Source organism: Manacus candei, unplaced genomic scaffold (assembly GCF_025592945.1).
Source record: "Manacus candei isolate 608988 ecotype Guabito, Panama unplaced genomic scaffold, ASM2559294v1 h1tg000057l, whole genome shotgun sequence".
Lineage (NCBI taxonomy): Eukaryota > Metazoa > Chordata > Aves > Passeriformes > Pipridae > Manacus > Manacus candei.
In genome coordinates, this window is record NW_026138105.1 from 5,631,356 (window position 1) to 5,650,200 (window position 18,845).

Sequence of the window (18,845 nt, forward strand, 5' to 3'; positions counted from 1 at the left end):
CTGGGCTCTCGCCGGCCTGGGAAAGTGTCAGTGGGTGGCGGAGCTGGAACAGCCACTCCCACGGCTCCCGTCCAAGGCCGTAAATGCGAAGGTGGGGAGATGACAGGGACTGAGGAGCATGAGGAGGACGGGACACCGTGGTTACCCCACCTGGTCCCCCGTCACCCAGCCCAGCCAGGTGACACAGATCAGCCCTGGCGCTGTTCCAGTGCCAGGACTCACAACTGACAAGCCCGAACTGATTCCCTGGCAGGCCCACTTTCCCCGTGGTGCTCCACACAGGACTAGAGCAGATGGAAAACAAGTATTTGTACAGTCTAGAACACAGATCTTTAATGCTTTTAATAAAGAAAAAATCTTCTAATTCTCCACTTGAGCCCACTCCCCTCTCAGATTTCCTTGGTTTGTGTTGCCCCTGGCCATACACCCCATGGAGTTCCAGCTATCTGTCCTGCAGCCTCAGGACCTTGGAATAGCTTCCCTCTTTTAGAAATTTCCTGAAGGAATAATCGAGTTCTGTTCCTGGGAGCTTCTGACACTTGGCAGGATACCTTGGAAGGATAGCATTCCTCTTCCCTTGATGAATCTTTCGAACGCTTACACAAGAGATCATTAATACACGATCTGTACCAAATTCATCAAAACAGGAGGCTGTGATTACCTAGGAAATGTCAGACAACTATGGAGAACTTCTGGAAAGCTACTAGACAGCAACCTCTCTGCCATTTTTATTGGAACACAAGGACATGTGCTGCTTTGTAAGATACAAAGTCACCTCTCCCTGTCCCTGCTCAGACTGACAGCCCACATCTTGCCAGCAGAACTGCTCCAGCATGGACTCCCTCTGCCATGCAGGACAGAGACCATGTCTTCTGCTCTGTCACTGTTCCCTTCCACGGGCCTTTGTGTGCTCTGGCTCTACCTCCTTTCTTTCCTTTGCAGAGCCCCAGAGTGGGTGCTCTGACCTAAAAATTTGCTCTGGAAAATTTTCCGTGTGGCCAGGGAAGGTATTTCGCTCATGTTGTCCCACCGGTGCCAATCTCCAGGTGTCGTCTCCGCGGCTCTCGGCTCTCGGTGGGGCAAAGAGCAACGTGCAGATAAAGGGGGATTGAGCAACCCAGCGCTGCAAAGGCCAAGCCTGCTGGGTCAGAGGTGAGCAGAAAATCAGCAGAAGACCAACAAAAACCTGAGCATCACCATGTCACATGGGAATAGGGTGAGGGAGCATTCGGGGGGGAGGGTTCTGGTCTGTAACAAAAGAAGCGAAGGAGTTCAGGAGACAGGGCCTGGGACTGCCTGGGGAGCTTTGGGCCCCGGCACTGCCAGGCAGAGCATCCAGCAGCGGGTTCAGGAGGCGGAAAGCGTGTTGCAATCGTTTTTGATGCTAAAATGAAGCAAAGTGTCGAGACTGGTCTGAGAGCTGGGGCAGACGGAAGGAGAGCCAACCTCTCTTGGAGTTGAGACATTGTCCCCCTCTGACATTTTGTAAGTGCTGGTGTTTTACAGCAAGTGGAGAGCAATAGATTCAAACCTGGCCTCTGCCAGGTACAACTTGTGAGTTGTTGGTGCATGGTGTGCAGCTGAATGAAGAGGGACCTGGGGCTAGGAAAGGAAAAGAGAGCACTTGCCATGCTCAGAAATAAATTTCAAATTTACTTCTCTATTTTGCAGCCTTTATTGCAACACTACTTAAGTCAGTCTTTTAGGCAAGGTCCCCTCCTACCCCCCAGAGACCTCCCCACACCACCTCTGTGCTCCCTTCCCACACCACCCTGTTTGCAGAGACATTGTGTCTGGAACCCCTCACTTCTTCTCCAGCTCCCCTCCAACACACTGCCCACAGCACCCCAGGCATTGCTGCAACTGTCAACTTCTGGCATCACCTTCCTTTCCCTGTGCCCCAGCTCTGCCCCTCTTGTGCTGTTCCAGGCTGCAGCCCTGTGGCTCAGCACCTTCAGTGTGATGCAGCTCTGATCTTACTGACCTGCTAAGAGCTACTGCAAGGGAAATAATAATAATAATAATAATAATAATAATAATAATAATAATAATAATAATAATAATAATAATAATAATAATAATAATAATAAATTGGACAGAACTGCACCAAGAAGCATCAGAAGTTTCAGCCAGCCTCTTTCTACAGCATGACCCTCAGTCCATAGACCTTCTGACAAACACTTCAGTGTCTGAGCCATCACCACTAAACTAACAGCATCCCCCCAAAACTGGTGTCATTCCAGGGACAGCTGCTGCAGACCTGAAGTGCATGAAGTAGAAAGCTTGCAAGAAATCCTGGAAAAGAAGACAATTTCCAGGAAGAAAATGCCTCTGCAATGCTTTATTGTAGGTCCGAGCCTGGAGCTGGAAAGCTGTGGCTTCTACAGTACAAAAGGCAAACTGGAGAGCAGAATTTAATTCATGACAGAGATGAGCAGTGAGGATTACATTCTTCCCTCCACCTTTTCACCACACTGGTCTCCTCCTGTTCTTCTCCTCATTTCTGTATTGTTTCACCCATGAATGTAGAGGAATCTGGATGCTATTGCATCAGATTTTTTTTTTCCTCGAAAATGTTATGTTCTTACTGAGTAATTTGTGAGTTATGCTGTCTCCTTCCTCAACTGAATAGTTCTGAAAAAAAATTCATGAAATCAGTAGTAGGAAGGAGCTTTTCACAGAAGTGCTGCTTTTCAGTCGAAAATGGCTCTTCTGGGAGACAAGCTGCGGAAGGGCTGCTGCCAGTGCCTGGATCCTTTCGCCAGGAATGTCTGCATCTCTTTTCCTATCTAAAGCATCTCTGAGGAGGTTTTCCAGGACAATTATTAGCAGCCTCTGCATATCTGGCCAGGCCAAGCCAGGCACTTGCAGGGACAGAGCTTGGTGTGCCCATACCTCCTCTCAATCCTGTGGTGCGAGCCTTGCTCTGCACCTGTTCCCATCTCAAAACCCCCACTTCTGGCCATGCATTTGTTATGACAAGTGCAGAAACAATTTAAAAGAGACCAGAGTTAGCTCAAAACCTGCCTGCCGAATGCTGGGGTTTTGGATAAGTGGTTAGTCCCGCCAACAAGGTTCCCATGAGAAGCTGAGAATGGATGTTGGCTACACGAGAGTGGATGCTGGGATTTGAGGTGAGCTGGAGGAAGTTTAAAGACATCCAGGTACAGCAGGGAGGTGAAGGGGAGAAGGGAAGGAGGGGACAAGCTGGGCATCCAACCTGAATTACCACCCAGCTGCCATGTGATCCCGGTGACTGCGGGATTACTCAGCACTGGCCGGGAAAGCAGGTGTGGGCCACACCATCCCTGATAGAATCTGTTTCACATGACAGTTGCACAGGCATTTTATTTTGCTGGGGAAGATCAGCCCAGGCGGGAATGCAACTTTCTGCTGCAGAGCAGCAGAGAATAGGGGAGAAATTCGAAGAGGGCAAATTTAGATCTCCAAAAATATCTTGAAAAGCTGTTCAGGAATTTTACCAACCAGCTTTAGCGTTTGATTTTAGCCAACGACTGGCCAAGAGAGACCAACCGTGCATGTAGCAGGTCACCACGCAGGAGACCTTCTGCCTGTGGGTCCCTGAGACAGTTGGGAGGTAGGAAGCACATGAGACTGATTTTAAGAGTTCGGTTGGAAGGGCCAGTTAGGGCAGCCGCTGGATGTAACTGCCAGATCAGAATGCAGGATAAAGGTGCAGGATGAGGGAGTAAACAGCCAGAAGAACAAGCCCTGGCTCACTGCAACTTGCCAGTATTTGCACCCAATACAGATGTTTGTATTTATGAAGGTATGGGCTCCAACTACAACCTCCAGACCCAGTTCTCTGGCCAGGCCCAGCTCCAATTTAATCTCTGGTGCATTCACCAAAGATTAACTTGATAGATAAAGATGGAACTAGAAATATTTGAGGCCTGAAAACCTGTTAGGGGGCTTTTGTTATGGAAAAAAAAATCCTATTAAAACATGAACAGAAAAAGCAAATAAAAAAAAAAAGTCCGATGATCCGCTGAGTGATTCTTGAATTCTTCCTCTTTTCAGAGTTCTGAGGTTTGAACATTAAGAACAGTTGACTGTTTGAATCATATAATGCAATACCTGTTCCTCTGGCTTAACGTTACAATATTTCCCACACCGCAGGATTGCTTCACATTATTCTAAGAGGCAGTGTCATTTTCCCTGCAGTGCTGGGTCTTCTTTACTGAGGCGAGGACACTCCTACTTCCTTTAATTATATGTTTTGTTTTAAATTAATGTCCTTTATTCTGGGGATGAATCACCAGCTTGTAGACAGGTAAATGTGGGAGTAAGAGAGTGAAAATATAAGTTTGATTCCCAAGGTGGGTGTCTTTAATTAAAACGGACATCAAGATTCAGTCTTCCTTCCCAAACTTACCCCACAGATTGAAAAACTCTGGGCTCCACGTTCCCCTGCACGTCTCTCACTTTCCTCCTGAGCCACGTCCCGCCCGGTGGGTCCCCTTTGGTTTAATCTGTGGATCCCCTATCCCGTCTGTACCCTCACAGTTGCACCATATCCTGCAAAGTAAATACACCAAGGCAAACTTTCAGGGCCCCATCCCTGCACGAATGCTGGGGAGGGAGCGCTGGGTTCGCTGCCCTGTGGATGTTCTCAGCGGCGAGGAGGGAGCCCGGAGCAGTCCCGTGCCCTGCTCCAGCTCCTCATCGCTCAGCCCAGGGCTCGCCACTGGAAAGCGGCTCTGTGCACGTCCCTGGGGACACTTCTGCCTGCCAGTGGGATTTACCAAAGCAAGCACGGGATGGAGAGTAACGGGATCCGTCTTTCGTTTGCAGCTTTCCCCCTGCTTTGCCAAAAGAACTTGAAAAAATCCCTCCCGCCTTGATGTCCCCAAGGGTAAAACGAGACCCAGGGGGATCTGTGCCCAGTCCCGCTGCCAGCCCCGGGCAGTGCCCCGCTCTCTGGTGTCAGAGCGGAGCCCAGGTCGGCTCGGCGGGAGCAGCAGCAGAGCCCGGCACTCTCGTGTCCCCGGGGCCGAGCGCTGGCCGCCGCTGTCCCCGCCGCTGTCCCCGCCGCTGTCCCCGCCGCTGTCCCCGCCGCTGTCCCCGCCGGACCTGGCCGCGGCCAGCCCCGACCTCCCGCACCTGCAGGTCCTCAGCCGCCCCTCCCTCCCTCCCTCCCTCCCTCGCCGGGTGTGTTGTGGGCGGCCCGGCGGGCACCGCACCGCACCGCACCGGCGCACCCGCCCCAGGAGCCTCCTCCGGGGCCGGGGCCAGCAGTTGCCGAGCGTGCGGCGTGGCAGGCGGCCAGGCGGTGACGCGCCTGTTGCTATGGGATCCACCGCCCCTATAAATAACTGAGGAAAGGAACTTTCCTAAGTCAGAGACTTTAGGACACGGGACCCAGAACCAGATGGTCCGGAGGAGACGCGCCAGCCCCCGCCGCAGCTGCCGGAGCGGTGAAGCCCCGCCGCGCCGCAGGGACTGATCCAGCCCGGGTGGGCAGCGCCGCGGGGCCGTGCCCACGCCAGGGACTGCGGCAGGGTCTGGAGCCCCCCACCCCGACGGCGGCAGCTTGACCCTCTGCCGGGGGGGGCCCCCTGCGTCGTTTCCTCCTCCCCGCATCCCCCTTTGCTTTAATGCAACGCCTGGTGGCCTGGGACGCAGCATGCCTCCCCATCCAGCCGCCCGCCTTTAAATCCATGGAAGTGGCTAATTTCTATTACGAGGCGGACTGTCTGGCTGCTCTCAACAAGCTGCACCCGCGGGCGGCCGGGGGCCGCTCCATGACCGAGCTCACCGTCGGGGACCACGAGCGAGCCATCGACTTCAGCCCGTACCTGGAGCCCTTGGCATCGCAGCCGCCGCCTCCCGCGGCAGCAGCAGGGGGCAACTTTGAGCCTCCGTGCAGCAGCGGCGCCGGCCAAGATTTCCTTTCCGATCTCTTCGCCGAGGACTATAAAGGCAGCGGCGGCAGCAAGAAGCCCGACTACACCTACATCAGCCTCGCCCGGCACAGCCACCCCTGCGCCAGCCAGAGCCACAAGCCGGGGGGGCTGCCGGGCTGCTTCCCGCCCCAGATCGTGGAAACCAAAGTGGAGCCGGTCTTCGAGACCCTGGACTCTTGCAAAGGGCCCCGTAAGGAAGAAGGGGGCGCCGGGCCGGGACCGGGGGGAATGTCCTCGCCCTACGGCAGCACCGTGCGCTCCTACCTGGGTTACCAGTCGGTGCCGAGCGGCAGCAGCGGGAACCTGTCCACCTCGTCCTCCTCCAGCCCCCCCGGCACCCCCAACCCCTCCGAGTCCTCCAAATCCGCCGCTGCCGGCGGAGGCTACTCCGCCGCCCCGGCGGGCAAGAACAAGCCCAAGAAGTGCGTGGACAAGCACAGCGACGAGTACAAGCTCCGCCGGGAGAGGAACAACATCGCGGTGCGCAAGAGCCGCGACAAAGCCAAAATGCGCAACCTGGAGACGCAGCACAAAGTCTTGGAACTGACGGCCGAGAACGAGCGGCTGCAGAAGAAGGTGGAGCAGCTCTCCCGGGAGCTGAGCACCCTCAGGAACTTGTTCAAACAGCTGCCCGAGCCACTGCTCGCCTCCTCGCCTCGCTGCTGACCCCCGGCCGGGCGGCGGGGCGAGCGGAGCCGCCGGTTCCCGGCCCCGCTCCGCGCTCCCGGGGCCGGGGCGAGGGGGGGCGAGAGCCCGCGGCGGGCGGGCGGGCGGGGTTGGTTTTAATTTGTGTTGTTGCTGTTGGATTATTTTTCGTGTGTGCGTGTGTCTTTACAGACATGTTGGCGGAAGGCTCCGCCGCCGCGCGGGTTCTGAGCGGGGTCCGGGGGCTGCGGGGGCGGGCGGCGCGGGGGGACCCCGGCCCCGGCCCCGGGCGGGCTCTGCAGGCTGCTGGGCGCTGGGGTTATTTAAAAGAGCGAGAGGAGAGCAAGGGCAAAGTGATGCAATCCTTTAAGCATGGCTGGGAATGCTGTGTACATGATGCAATCTCGTGTAACTGTCAGTCATGGATTGAGTAATCTGTTAAAGATGTTCTTACAGTTTTTTTTATTATAAAGAATAATCTATTTCTATAAGAAAATACATATGTATATTTTGGGATCTATGCATTCTTGCTACATTTGAAGCATTAATGAACAATTTTAATAAACTTTATGACTAGGTTAAAAAAAAAAAGTAGCTTGTTTTATTTTGAAGGCATGTTTAAAGTTAGATTAAACACAGGGTTGAAATTCCAGCTGATTCTGGCTCATTGCTGTGATCAGGGATAGGGATTTTTGTTGGTCTTTTAGCTTTCTCTGACTCAGAGAAAGGAAAAAAAATCAACAACCAAAACCAAAACCCTCAAGAGAAACCCAGCAAGGAGCAGAGCTGGAAGCTTTAGCCAGTTCTTGTTGCCTCATTTTATTTCCTCTAATCACTTGGTTTAGCTGCCGCTTGGGTGTTGTTTGGGGAGGAGGTGTTTGTGTTGGGGTTTTTTTTGCACTTCATGCTGTTCTGAACGTGTAGAGCAAGATGTGCTATCCAAACCATGACCAATCCTTGGCAAATAACACCAAGTCTGAAGTGGGAGGGGGGAAGAAAAAGTAAGGGAGGAAGCTTTAAATGAGTTTTTGTTTGTGTTTGGGGTTTTTTTTCTTTACAGAGTTTCTATTCTCTATGATTCAGCATTTCTTATGTTTGTAGTTTACAGGAATAAACATGAGAAAGTAGCATTTCTGTTGGATGTCGGTAATTTCGGTCATTGCTCAGGAAGCTCCCATGAGACCCTGCCAGGTGAGAGGCTCCTGAACAACCCCCTTCCCTTTGCTCTTGAGACATTTTTCTAAAAACTGCAGATAGAATTCTCTGATGAGGACTGTTTGCTTCTGTGTGTGTGCATTTTCTGGGGGCAAGTGATGGACAAGTGGGGGGTGGCAGAGGAGGAGGAAGTTTGTAGCAGGCCAGAACTTTGTTTTGGAGAGATCCAAGGCTCTCCCTGCTGCTGAACACATCAGCCCTGCTGGGGCTCCCAGCTCTGTTATTCCCCACTGTGTGCTGCCATGTCAGGGTCTGTAAGAAGTGAACAGTCTCAGGCTGGTTATGTGGAGGGAGTAGGGCAAATGATCATGTCTTACTCAGCATTTTCCATTTTCCTGTTAGGCCAAATTTAAATGTGAATTTTTTAGATCCCGATTCCCTGTGCCTGGTAAAGAAACTCCTTAACTGCCTGTGCTCTGACAGCTGAGCACAAAGAGTATAAAGACAGTGGCCTTGAATTTGCTCCTATACATTCCAATACAAACAGCAGTGGGCTGCAGGACAAATCTGCAATTTGCTGCTTGTTTCCAGTCTTTCTTTAAGCAAAACATGTTTTCTACTGAAAGAACTGTTCTGCTTTTTTTGACTCTCAAGATCAGAGCCTCCTGCGGGCCCATCAGCTGGAGCTCTCCCTGACATTTGTTACACATTCCCTGCGCCCCCAGGAGCCGTGCAGTCGTGAGCAGGGCACTGTTGGGCCTGATACAGATTTCCCCCATTTGCTTTTTGATTTGTGCAGTGCATTTCAGCTGTTTTTATGAGACCCTAAAATAGATTTTCTTGGGTGAGCTTCTGCACCAGCATGACTCAAGTCCTTGCAGGCAAGATCGACGTTAGATCTTGTCTTGACTGTCCCTCGTGACGGTGATTACTCCAGCCTCCCGTGGCTGTTTATTCTACTATTTGTATAGTTACGAAACTTATCCACATCGTTAGATCCTATTTTCTTGTTGTGCTGTAGGCCATGCAATGTTACCCAAACTTACAAACAGTGTTCCCAGTCAGAGCCCAGTGCTGTCGAGAGTGGAACTGCTGGAGGACTTAAGATGTCCTCAAATACTTTTCTTTCTTGTTCTCTTTCTTTCTTGCTTTCTCTCTTGCTTGCTTTCTTGCTTGCTTGCTTGCTTTCTTAATAACAAAGCTTCCAACAAGAGTTCAGTTTGTGGGGGCTGGAAGGCAGGGTAGATTGAAAGATAAGATGTACTGAAGGTATTTATATCTGTTTAAATAATAGTCCAGTTTTGGAGATAGAGCTCTACCAGGCATGAAGGAGCTAATCCCCATCCTTAAACTCTTGCCTGCCACGGTGCAGGAGAGCCAGGGCGGCGTTGCTGCAATTTAAAGAATGATGTTTAAATTACTGCTGTATTCCAATGTATCTCCTAATTAGGATTACAGATTTCTCCTTCAGGAGGAACCTTGTGCAGCAACGATTTTTTTGTCAGAAAGATGCAGGTACAGACAGGAAAACTGAGGACACGAATGCACCAATTTTACACCAGTCTCACAAGGAATTTGTGAAAGAGTCAGAAAGAGAATTCCCGAATCCTTCATTCTTAATCTTGTATTACCCTCATAACTTACATTGTAGGAGCTTTGTAGTGCATGGAGGTCATGAAATACCCTGCTTTCTAAACCAGCATGTGAAAAAGCCCCTGTAATTAAAACATGTCCTAGAAAAAATTAGTCTCGAAAAAGTAGTTTGGAAATGAATCTGAGAAGATTCCAAGCATAAAGCAGGCAAAAGATTCCAAATACCTTTACTAATCGCAGTGGGGGAATTGGAAAATCCCTGTCCAAACAGTGGCTCAGCTCCAAATATTGATTTATTTTCCCATAACAAATAAGATTCTGCTGGCCAAGAGCAGGAGTTGGGAATGTCTGGGCTGGTCTCTGACAGGGTCTCCTGAGCTGCTCTTCCCAAAGCCACTCAGGACAACTTGTGGTAGGACTGTGCAGTCCATGTGCAGGCAAACCAGGCAGAGAAGTGCAAACACCAGAGATCTGTTTTGAGTTTTATGGAAGTTTTTAAACAGCATTTCATTTGGGCTTTATATTTTTTTTCCTTTCTTTTCAAATGATATGTTACACTGGCTGATTCCTACAGGTCGTTCTCATTGCTACTAAAATAACAGAGTAGGAATCAGTCTGTAAGATCAAATCCATGGCACCAACATCCCTGTTCCAAAGCACCTGGCACTGGTTTGTAAGGTGTTTGAGTTCAGCTGTGCTTAGTTCTTCAGAAGGAATCATATGTAGCATTTATAAAATATATCTAAGAATACAATTATAGGTTTTTTTGTGGTTCTTCAAACTATTACTCTCTGCTTATCTGTCCAGAGTGTAACCCTGTGCAGCTCTGACACTGTGATGTTGCTTTCCCACTTTTCCCACAGCCTTCCATTGGTAACTCTTGGAAGATGCAAGAAAAATTATGTGTCTTTCCATACTAATTGTTCTTCCTCTGTCAAATAAAATCACCCAAATTGTACCCAAGGGCTATTGGATGGGAGACTTGATCATATTTGATAACAGTATGGTTTTTCCTCACTGAAATCCTGCAATAGCCCAAAATTAGAGCCAGAAAAAAGCTTTGTGCACAAAGTTTACCTTTGCAGTTGAATTGTGAGAACAACTGTCATCAATGTGGGTGTGTGTGTAAAAACATGAAGTTACTCTCACACTGGTTTTCAAGCAATGTTTCATTAGCTGTGACCAGAATAAAATTCAATGCAACTCTGTATCTGCTTTAATAAAGAGAAAAGCTGTAAGGTCAAATTACATATCTTCTTTTGTTATTTATAGTGATAATGCTCAATGCCTTGCATTTGCCTGTCATTCCAATGACACAAGTGAGTCCAAAGCAGGGCTCTGCATTCAGTTTGGGCTGGACATACATGATTATGTGGTGGAAGGGGGGAATGAATTTGGAATAGAATTTGGTTCTAACTCTTTTTGCTCCCGATTTCTAATGAAAAAAAAAAATTACTTCTCCTCTCTTGAGTGTTGGCCTTTTTCTCTTTACATCTTACACAAATGCTGAACAGTCAGAATTTTAGGGTGAACCTCGTATACTAATGTGGAGTGTGAAAAAAAAGTTAAACATATGCCTGGATGTTGAAAAGGTCCTAATATATTAAATAAGAAATTGAAACAGAACTAGGAATATACTTACTACTCCTAAAGAAACAATTATGTTCAAATTCAGGACACTTTTTTCAATCAATCAATCAATCAAGTAAAAATAAAGCGATGTGGTCAAACCATTAAACCTGTGAGGGAATTAGTTCTCTTTTGAGAGACACTCACTGAACAAACAAGTGAAATCATTAAAAGAATTAAGTTCTGTTTAACTCTTTGCTGGGACCCAAACATAGTCTGAGAGTTTAATATTTGCAACCTAAAACTAAACTTTGATAGAAGCTCTACTCTATATGCTGAGGATTTCTGAGGCTCCTGATTCTTTCCTGTGAGCTGCAGCTGTGTTGCCCCAGCCTGGGCAGACGAGCAGCACAATCTGTGGTGGGTTTGTAAACACCTAAAAAAGATCAGGTACAGCTTGGTTTGCCATCAGGGTCATGTGAAATTCATGGTGCCGTGTTTGCCTGATGGCAACTACTTGAAACTCCCGAGACTTTCCCTGTGCAGTGATCCCGGAGCGCTGGCCCCGGGGTTTGATCCCGGCACAGCCCGTCCTCGGGAGCTGCAGCCCTGACTCTGATATGCTTTGTTTGAGCCACTGGAAATTGGAAACTCAAAAATGCCTTTTGTGGTCATTTCCCCACCTGCTCAATCTGCTCAATTGTTCAGATGTTTTGTTTTGAATGAAAGGCTTTTCTCCCCTCCAAGAAACGCTGCTGGTCAGATCTGCCTGGATGTGAAAACCAAGAGGGGAGAATTCACGACGAGGATAAATGAGTTAGCAGTCGGTGAAAATAATTGATGTGCACTTACAATAGGGACACATTTAGTTCCAAACCTTCCAACTGGGTGCCATGATTTCACAAAGCAGTGCCAAATTTAACTCTCATTTGTTATAAATTAAAAAAAAAACTTATTAATTTGCTATGGAAATTATTCATATAATAATAAATAATAATAAATTCCAATAATATTTTCTAGCTAATTAAATGTTAAGAAAGACCATGATCTACATCTGGTTTTTACCTTGTCCTATCCCTTTGGCTCTTGCCTCTGTGATTCCTGTATCACACATTCCATAGCTATCAAAGCACCTTCCCAGAGTTCAGGGTATTTAATCAGAGGTTTTAGTTAGGTCTCATCATTTCATAAAATTTTCAGAATAAATCCTCTACTAAACTCAGGCCAGAGAAGGGCTGGCTCAGCCAGCAGGCCTGGTTTAGATGGGCTCGAATGCAGACACCTCTGGAAAGAAGGGAGCTTTTGCCAGGAGGCTCTGGGAGGCTCCGGTCCCCATCCCCACACAGACCCAGCGCAGCCCTTGTTTGTTTGCTATAAATACCTCGGGTTTGCCAGTCTATTGCAACAGCAGTTCATTAAGCCTGTGGTAAGGAGCTCACTGATGGTGCCTAGAAATGACAGTCACAGGAATCACAGCCTCCTCCAAACAACCCAAAAATCCCTCCGATGCCTCCCTTGCCGTGTCCCTCCTCCGGGAGCTCACCTGGGCTCTGGGGCACGGGGGCTTTGCCACACGTTTTTCTGTAAGCAAAAGGAGGAGCTTTGGTTTGAGAAATGAATGTTACGGTGACACGATGGGAAAATATTTCAGTGCAACATGATGAAACAATTACTTGGCTGCAGTAATTCAGGAAGGGAATCACAAGAACAAGAGAAAGTGCCTGGAGCCGGTTTGCGAAGCAGAAGGAGCGCGGTGGCTCGAGCAGAAACATTGTTTTGCTGATTTCCCCAGCCTCTGCCATCCAGAAAGCTACTCGGGGGTGGATGTTTCTGACAGGGATTTGTCACACTTCCCTGAGCCTAGGTGTCCTGAAACAGTAAAACACAGATTCTGTCTCGATTGCTTTTGCACCACCAAAGGCCAGAAAACAAACCAAGAGTGTAACCTATTGGGATACTTGAGCGTGTCTAACACTTCAGTGTACAAGGAGCAGAATAATATCTGTGGGATAACTTGGCACAATGACATCAGTAGAATTATAAAAAAAAAAAAAGGGAGTAATTATCAAGGAGTTTGGTTGCTTGAAGGAATGCAAGCTGGCCCCCAGCCACGAACACTTGGTGCCAGCTCTGTGAAGAAACACGACTTCCACGCAGGGCTGGTCTCCTGTTGCTGAGTAATTGATGACCACTCAGGGTGGCAGAAAACGTCTTTGTGTTTAAACTTAAGAACAGTGCTGATTGTTGGGTTGAGTCCCCAAATCTGAAGGAATAGGAGAGATGGCAGAAGGCCTTGATATCTGAGTGCAGCTACTGGGTGCAGTGCCCTTAACCCCTTTGAAAGCAAATTACAGAGCTGCAGAGTTAATGAGTGCAGAACACTGACAGAAGTTAGGATGCAAGGGATAAATACTGAGCTTTGGAACAAAAGAGGCAGTTTCTGGTCCTACCTCTTCCACCAGTTTACCATAAATCTTTATATTGTCTGTCAGCCCCTCAGTGTAACAGGCTGCATGCATGTATGTGCAGCTCCAGTTCCAGGTGCAGTTGCCATAGCTGCAGGTGGATCTGCCTGTTACATATTTAGATCCTGATCTTGCACACGTGCTTCATTTTGTACAAGTAGCTGTAGTGATTTCAGTGGAACTATTATTACTGGAATGAGTAATGATAAATGCATAGATCCGTATTTACATGGATGTATTTACATGGATCTGTATATACATGGATCTGAGATTGCGGCGTCCCTGGGAAAATTTTTGTGCCTTGCTCAGTTTTACAGCACATGCCCTGGAAAATTCTAAGCACTTTTATTTCCTGTGTTTTCAAATTTGAGAGAGCTACCCAGGCACATGGGCTGATTTGGCTGTCGCTTGCCGTGCAAAAGGAGATGACAGTGGCTTTGGCATTTTTGCATTTCCCAGGAAGAAAACCACAACCACCACAACACCCGAGAAGTGGGATACAGCTGTGTTCTAACAGCTACTGCTGGGTCCCAGTTCAACAAAGTACTCCAGTGTATGTGCTACCTAGGCAGAAGCAACGCAATGCTGAACACAAGCTTTAAAGTTTCAGATGTGCCAAGTGCTCTGCTGAAACACATCCTTCTAGAGCCTGCAGCTGCCTGGCCCCGGGATTACACTGTGAGGCATGAGCATAAATACTGGGACAGAAAACCTGATGGAAAATCTGGATGTCCAGAAAGGTGTTGAATGAGATGCACTCCAACAGGCCCAAAGGAATCCTGGTTTCCTCCTACTGCGCTTCGGGAGCCCATCCAGCTTGTGCTGGCCAGGTCTGGCAGCCACTGTCTCAGAGCATGGTGTGATAGGCCCTGGCTGCTGATCAAAGGGCTCTTGAGCAATAACCCACTGCACATCAGCAAGAGCTGCTGCCAAGAACCATGGACTTCTCTGGGCTGGAAGACAACTGATAAAGTAGATGCTGAGAAAAGCAGAGATGCCTGCATTGGGCAACCTGAGTGCGACCAGTGGCTACTGGAAAATGTTATTTTTGTTTTAGCTCTGCAATTGCAGAAACCTGATTTGCTAAAGGCTCTCTGTTTGTACAGTGCTTGGGTTTAGTTTTTGTTTTTGCAAAGCATTTTATTTAGACGAATAGATGCTCCCACTTTATGAGGAAATCCACTACTCCTTGGTAGTTCTTCCTCTGTCAATAACAAATATGGGTTGACTGTGCCTTTCCCCAGAATTAGGGAATTTTTCCTGTGGAGTCGGGCTTGTGAAGGATGGGGAACTCAGAAGAGATGGGATGATGCCCTGAATCCTCTTGTCATACAGGCCTGTGCTGGTTGTAGGGAATACAGTTCTCCAGCAAGGCTGACAGTTTGGAAAGGCAGTGGCAAAAAGGACAAGGAGGCAAACCTCCATGTGTGAAGGGGCCTGAAAAGAAGGAAGTGATACCCAAGAGCACACAGTTCTGGGAATGCTATTGCAAGCTGTGGCAGTGGTGGGAACCATTTCCAACAGCCACGCAATGGACTGTTTTCCCACTGACCTCATGGCAGCGTGAAGTGAAAATTTCACTCCAGCGTTTTCTGCCAAGTCCTTAAAGGCAAAATCTTAGCAAATGGCTCCTGCTTCTTTCTGCATGAATTCACTGGCAGGTGCTCCTCTGCACGAGCCCTGCAAGAGCTTTATGACCAGAGGGACACTGACTATTAAACAGCCATAAGCTTAACGTGGTATTTACTGCAGGACTGTGCCTCTTTATTGCGCAGAGAGAGGGAACTCCCTGCTCAGCCCTCCAGGTGGTCCCTCCAGGGCAGGGTTGAGGCACACTGGGAGAAGGGGTGGGGTTGGGTGGGAGAGGCTTTCATTGCTGCCCTACCTGTTCTGGGCATAAATTGAAATGATCAGTCTCTAAGCCCTGCCAATTAGGCATGCTTTACTGGCATGAGAGCCAGGCTGCTGTGATAGGGAAAATGAACGTTCTGCTCTTTTTAAAAAAAGAAGCAAACTCCTGCTTCAGTGCACTGGAGTCCCAGAGCAGGGACAGAAGGGGACAGCAGGGACTCTGTGGGGTGCCTGACCTTTACCAGACAGGCAGGAGCTGGGCAACATTCTGCAACACAGAGCAGCCCAGGAACATGTCCCTCCTCACATGTTCATGTACTCTTCCCAGAGGTGCCTGTGTGCCAGGGAGCCCCTGGAGCAGGGCTGCAGGATGAATCTGCAGCCTCCCATAGCACCCTCTCCTCTGCAATAACTCCACTTCAGCACTTAAGGTACCATCAGATGTGGGGAAACAAAAATAATGGTAACCCTTTCCTAGTCTCCACCTGCCAACTAAGTGCTTGGGAGGGCAAAGTGAGATGCTTTTACAAGACTATGAAACTGCTAATCAAGGCAGTACCTGTGCTCTCAGGTAGTGCCTTCCTAATCTTTGGAGCCAGAGATTCCTACAATGAAGAAGCAAAATGGACCTCTTGGGTCTGTCACTTGTTGGTTTCTGTGGACTGAGAAAAACACTGTTCTGTTTTTCCATGCAAAAGCACAAGCTGACTTCATCCTCACCTCCATTTGAAGAAGAAGAGGGAGAGGACCACCTCCCAAGGCTCCCCTATTCCTTTCTTGTGAACCATTCCCACCACTCAAACATTTAATCCCTGCTGCTCCAAACTAAGCATTTCTAATACCTGCATTTCAGACCTTTGCAACTCTCACTTGCTTCAAAACAGGCTTTATTCTGAGAGGGGTTTGGCACTTGTGTTTGTGTAAGGTATTTTTAGGAATTGAAGAGGACAAATGGAAAAATTAATTATCCATGTAAAAAACATTTCATAAAGTTCTGCCTTTTACTTCCTGATATCTTGGCAACTACAATCAACTCGGCTTTCTGCATCTACAGCTTGTCAGGATCCACAGTTGTCTGCACTTAACTCACCCTCAGACACTTTTCTGGGGCAGAAAAGCTCCTTTACAAACACAGCACCGGGTCCTTCACTCCTCCACCTGCTGCTGTGTCTTGAGGGGAGAAGGGAGGGAAAGGTGACCTCCAAATAAACACCTCTCTCAGCTCATTTGTGCTCTCCTCCAGCCTCCCCCCAAGGATTAAACATTAGCTGGGGACCTCACCAGGGCTTTGGCCCCACTGCTGAGCTGAGTAGAGCTGGTGGGACCTGGCAGTGCAGGAGTGCACTGGCTGGGTCTGTGCTGAAGGGTGAGCCCAGATGGTTCCTTGCAGTCCCTGCTGCAGAGCAAAGCCCTGAATCTGCCATTGCTGCAAACTTCCTTGAGGACCTTGGGCTGGTCACTTCACCTTTCTTTGCTTCAGTTCTTTTATCTGCACACAGACACTTCCTGGCTGTGTCTCAGGTATTATTTGTTTAAAGAAATGTGAAATGTGAGGTATGAGACCTTGGCAATGCCATAGAGTAATTATTTAAAGTTTATATTGAAAGTTAAAAGTATTAATTAATTCAGCAGGGAAAGTCTTCTGGTGAAAATGACTGGAAGCACAACTGTCCCTCATTCCAAGCACTTCCTAGACAGTAATTTGACCACACAGAGTTTGGCTCATTATATATGTAAAATAGACAGATGCTATTAGAAAGTAATTTTTTTCCCCGTGAGTAGAGAAGCCTGTCCCTCACGAGGAAATTCTCCGCGGGGGCCATATTTTTATCCTGTCTCATAACCCAGAGGTATTTAAAATCACCCTCAGAATTGAATAGCATCATCCTCCTTCTCCCCTGAAACTGAGCTCTGCCTTCACTGAATTGCACTGAGTCCTCAGCACTACCTCTCAGAGTCCCTTCCCTTTGACAGTTTATAATTCCTGGTGTTGGTGGGTACTGTCACAGATTTATTCAGTGTGTAATTACATGTTGTTCAGGGACACCACGCCATGATAATAAACCTCCACGTGATCAGGCCGGACTCGTCAGTCAGCATGGAAAAGGACTGAGGGGAATTCATAAAAGCACCCTTAAGAGGCTGATGGAAATGTCCAAAGAAAAGAGAAATTATCAGTGTTTTGGACTGTTTAGCATTTTGCAGAGCAGAAGATGAATTGGCACCAGAGAGGACACACCACTGGATGTCCATGGGTGGCCCATCACATCCCTCTGAGTCATCCCACTGATTCTGTGGGAACAGGAGCAGCACGGTGGGATCAGGTTTAGTGACTTACTCGTGTGAGTAACAGCCAGGAAGGGGAATTTCCCTTGAGCAGTGCCAGGGTACCAGTGGCAAATGCCGGAGAAATGACCTTTCTAGGCAAAATTCAAAATCACATTTTTGTGAGTTATTATTTTCACTTCTCTACTTCTCGCTTTAGGAGTTTTATTTTTTTTAGATGAAATGCTAAAAACGTGTCTCCAGCAGCTCCATCAGAAGCCTGTATGTGCCCCAGCCTGATGATCTGAGACATCTGGCACTCACACTTGGGGCCTTCCCGCACGGCAGAAATTGCCCCGGGAAGAGAACGCACATTTCCAACATCCCAGTGAAACAGAAATGACCAAATAGTTCCTGGTGCACAAGCCAGCTTCCAAGGCCAAATCCAGCTCTCTCTAAGTCCAGGGGAAAGGTCATTGCAAATCAGGAAGAAAATTACTGAGTTACCAGCATTGCAGCAACAGAAGAAACTCTCCCCAAGGGACTGACTGTGACAGTGGGATGTCACCCCCGGCTACTGGCAGCGATCCCCTCGTCATTACCCTCATTAAGGTGGTCACCTCCAAACCAAACAAGTGCACACTTCAGTCAGGAACATAAAAGACTTCAATTAGATTTATATTAGAGCATTGCAAAATATTAGATAATAAATGCTGCCCCCAAACAAGAGCAGGAAGATTCATTGCCCTACAAGGTTTGTCTCTGCAACAGGCACAGCCCGGCTATTTTGGGGAAATTACACCTTGCCTGGTGACAACACCTGCTCTGTGCAAGAGGAGAGGGGGTACTGCTGGCATGCTCTGTCTGAATCTGCCAGCAAGGCTGAGGTTGGCACTCCACTGCATGAATCACCAACTCCTGAAATTTAAAAGCGTGCATATGCAAATCACTAATTAACTGCATTAGCATAGTCAGTTACCCAAACTGTAATCTCAGTCGTATCTGAGTGAGGCAGGAGATCCCACACCCATGGGCAGGTTTGCATTTGGGAGCGTGGTTTCCCCAGAGCTGAGTCCAGAAGCTGGTCTCATAACCAATTTTTACTCATGTAGTTCCAGGAGTCAGAGTTTGTTGAGGGGCTTCCTCTGCTGAAGAGTGCTGGGGAACTGTACAAAACCAGGAGCTGGTGGGGACAGCTGAGGGGCAGCTGAGAGGGATGCCAAGTCAGGAATGATCTCCTTTAATCTACTGCCCATCCTTGAGGTTCCGTCAACCCAAACAATGTGGATTTCCCCCTATTAGGAAATATTCTGACTTAGGAAAAGACCATGTGCCAGATTTTGACTTTATTTACATTGAATTACCTGAGATTAGA

General features: G+C 48.3%; 1 protein-coding gene and 1 long non-coding RNA gene across 3 annotated transcripts; one reads left to right on the forward strand and one right to left on the reverse strand.

Annotated features, from left to right (window-relative positions):
• Window positions 1-319: 319 nt before the first annotated feature.
• LOC127477835 (uncharacterized) lies at window positions 320-5,068 on the reverse strand. Of its 2 annotated transcripts, none has more exons than XR_007907037.1 (3): window positions 4,767-5,067; window positions 4,397-4,539; window positions 320-1,138 (listed from the first exon to the last, which is right to left on the reverse strand). It is a non-coding gene; the product is annotated as an uncharacterized LOC127477835 (long non-coding RNA). The 2 variants fall into 2 exon arrangements; XR_007907038.1 differs by lacking the exon at window positions 320-1,138 and adding an exon at window positions 2,304-2,634 and having other exon boundaries at window positions 4,767-5,068.
• Window positions 5,069-5,344: 276 nt separating this feature from the next.
• On the forward strand, window positions 5,345-10,565 carry CEBPB (CCAAT enhancer binding protein beta). The gene has a single exon (XM_051802810.1). It carries the CDS (start codon window positions 5,619-5,621, stop codon window positions 6,591-6,593), a length of 975 nt encoding a protein of 324 aa, XP_051658770.1. The 5' UTR covers window positions 5,345-5,618; the 3' UTR covers window positions 6,594-10,565.
• The last annotated feature ends 8,280 nt before the right edge of the window (window positions 10,566-18,845 follow it).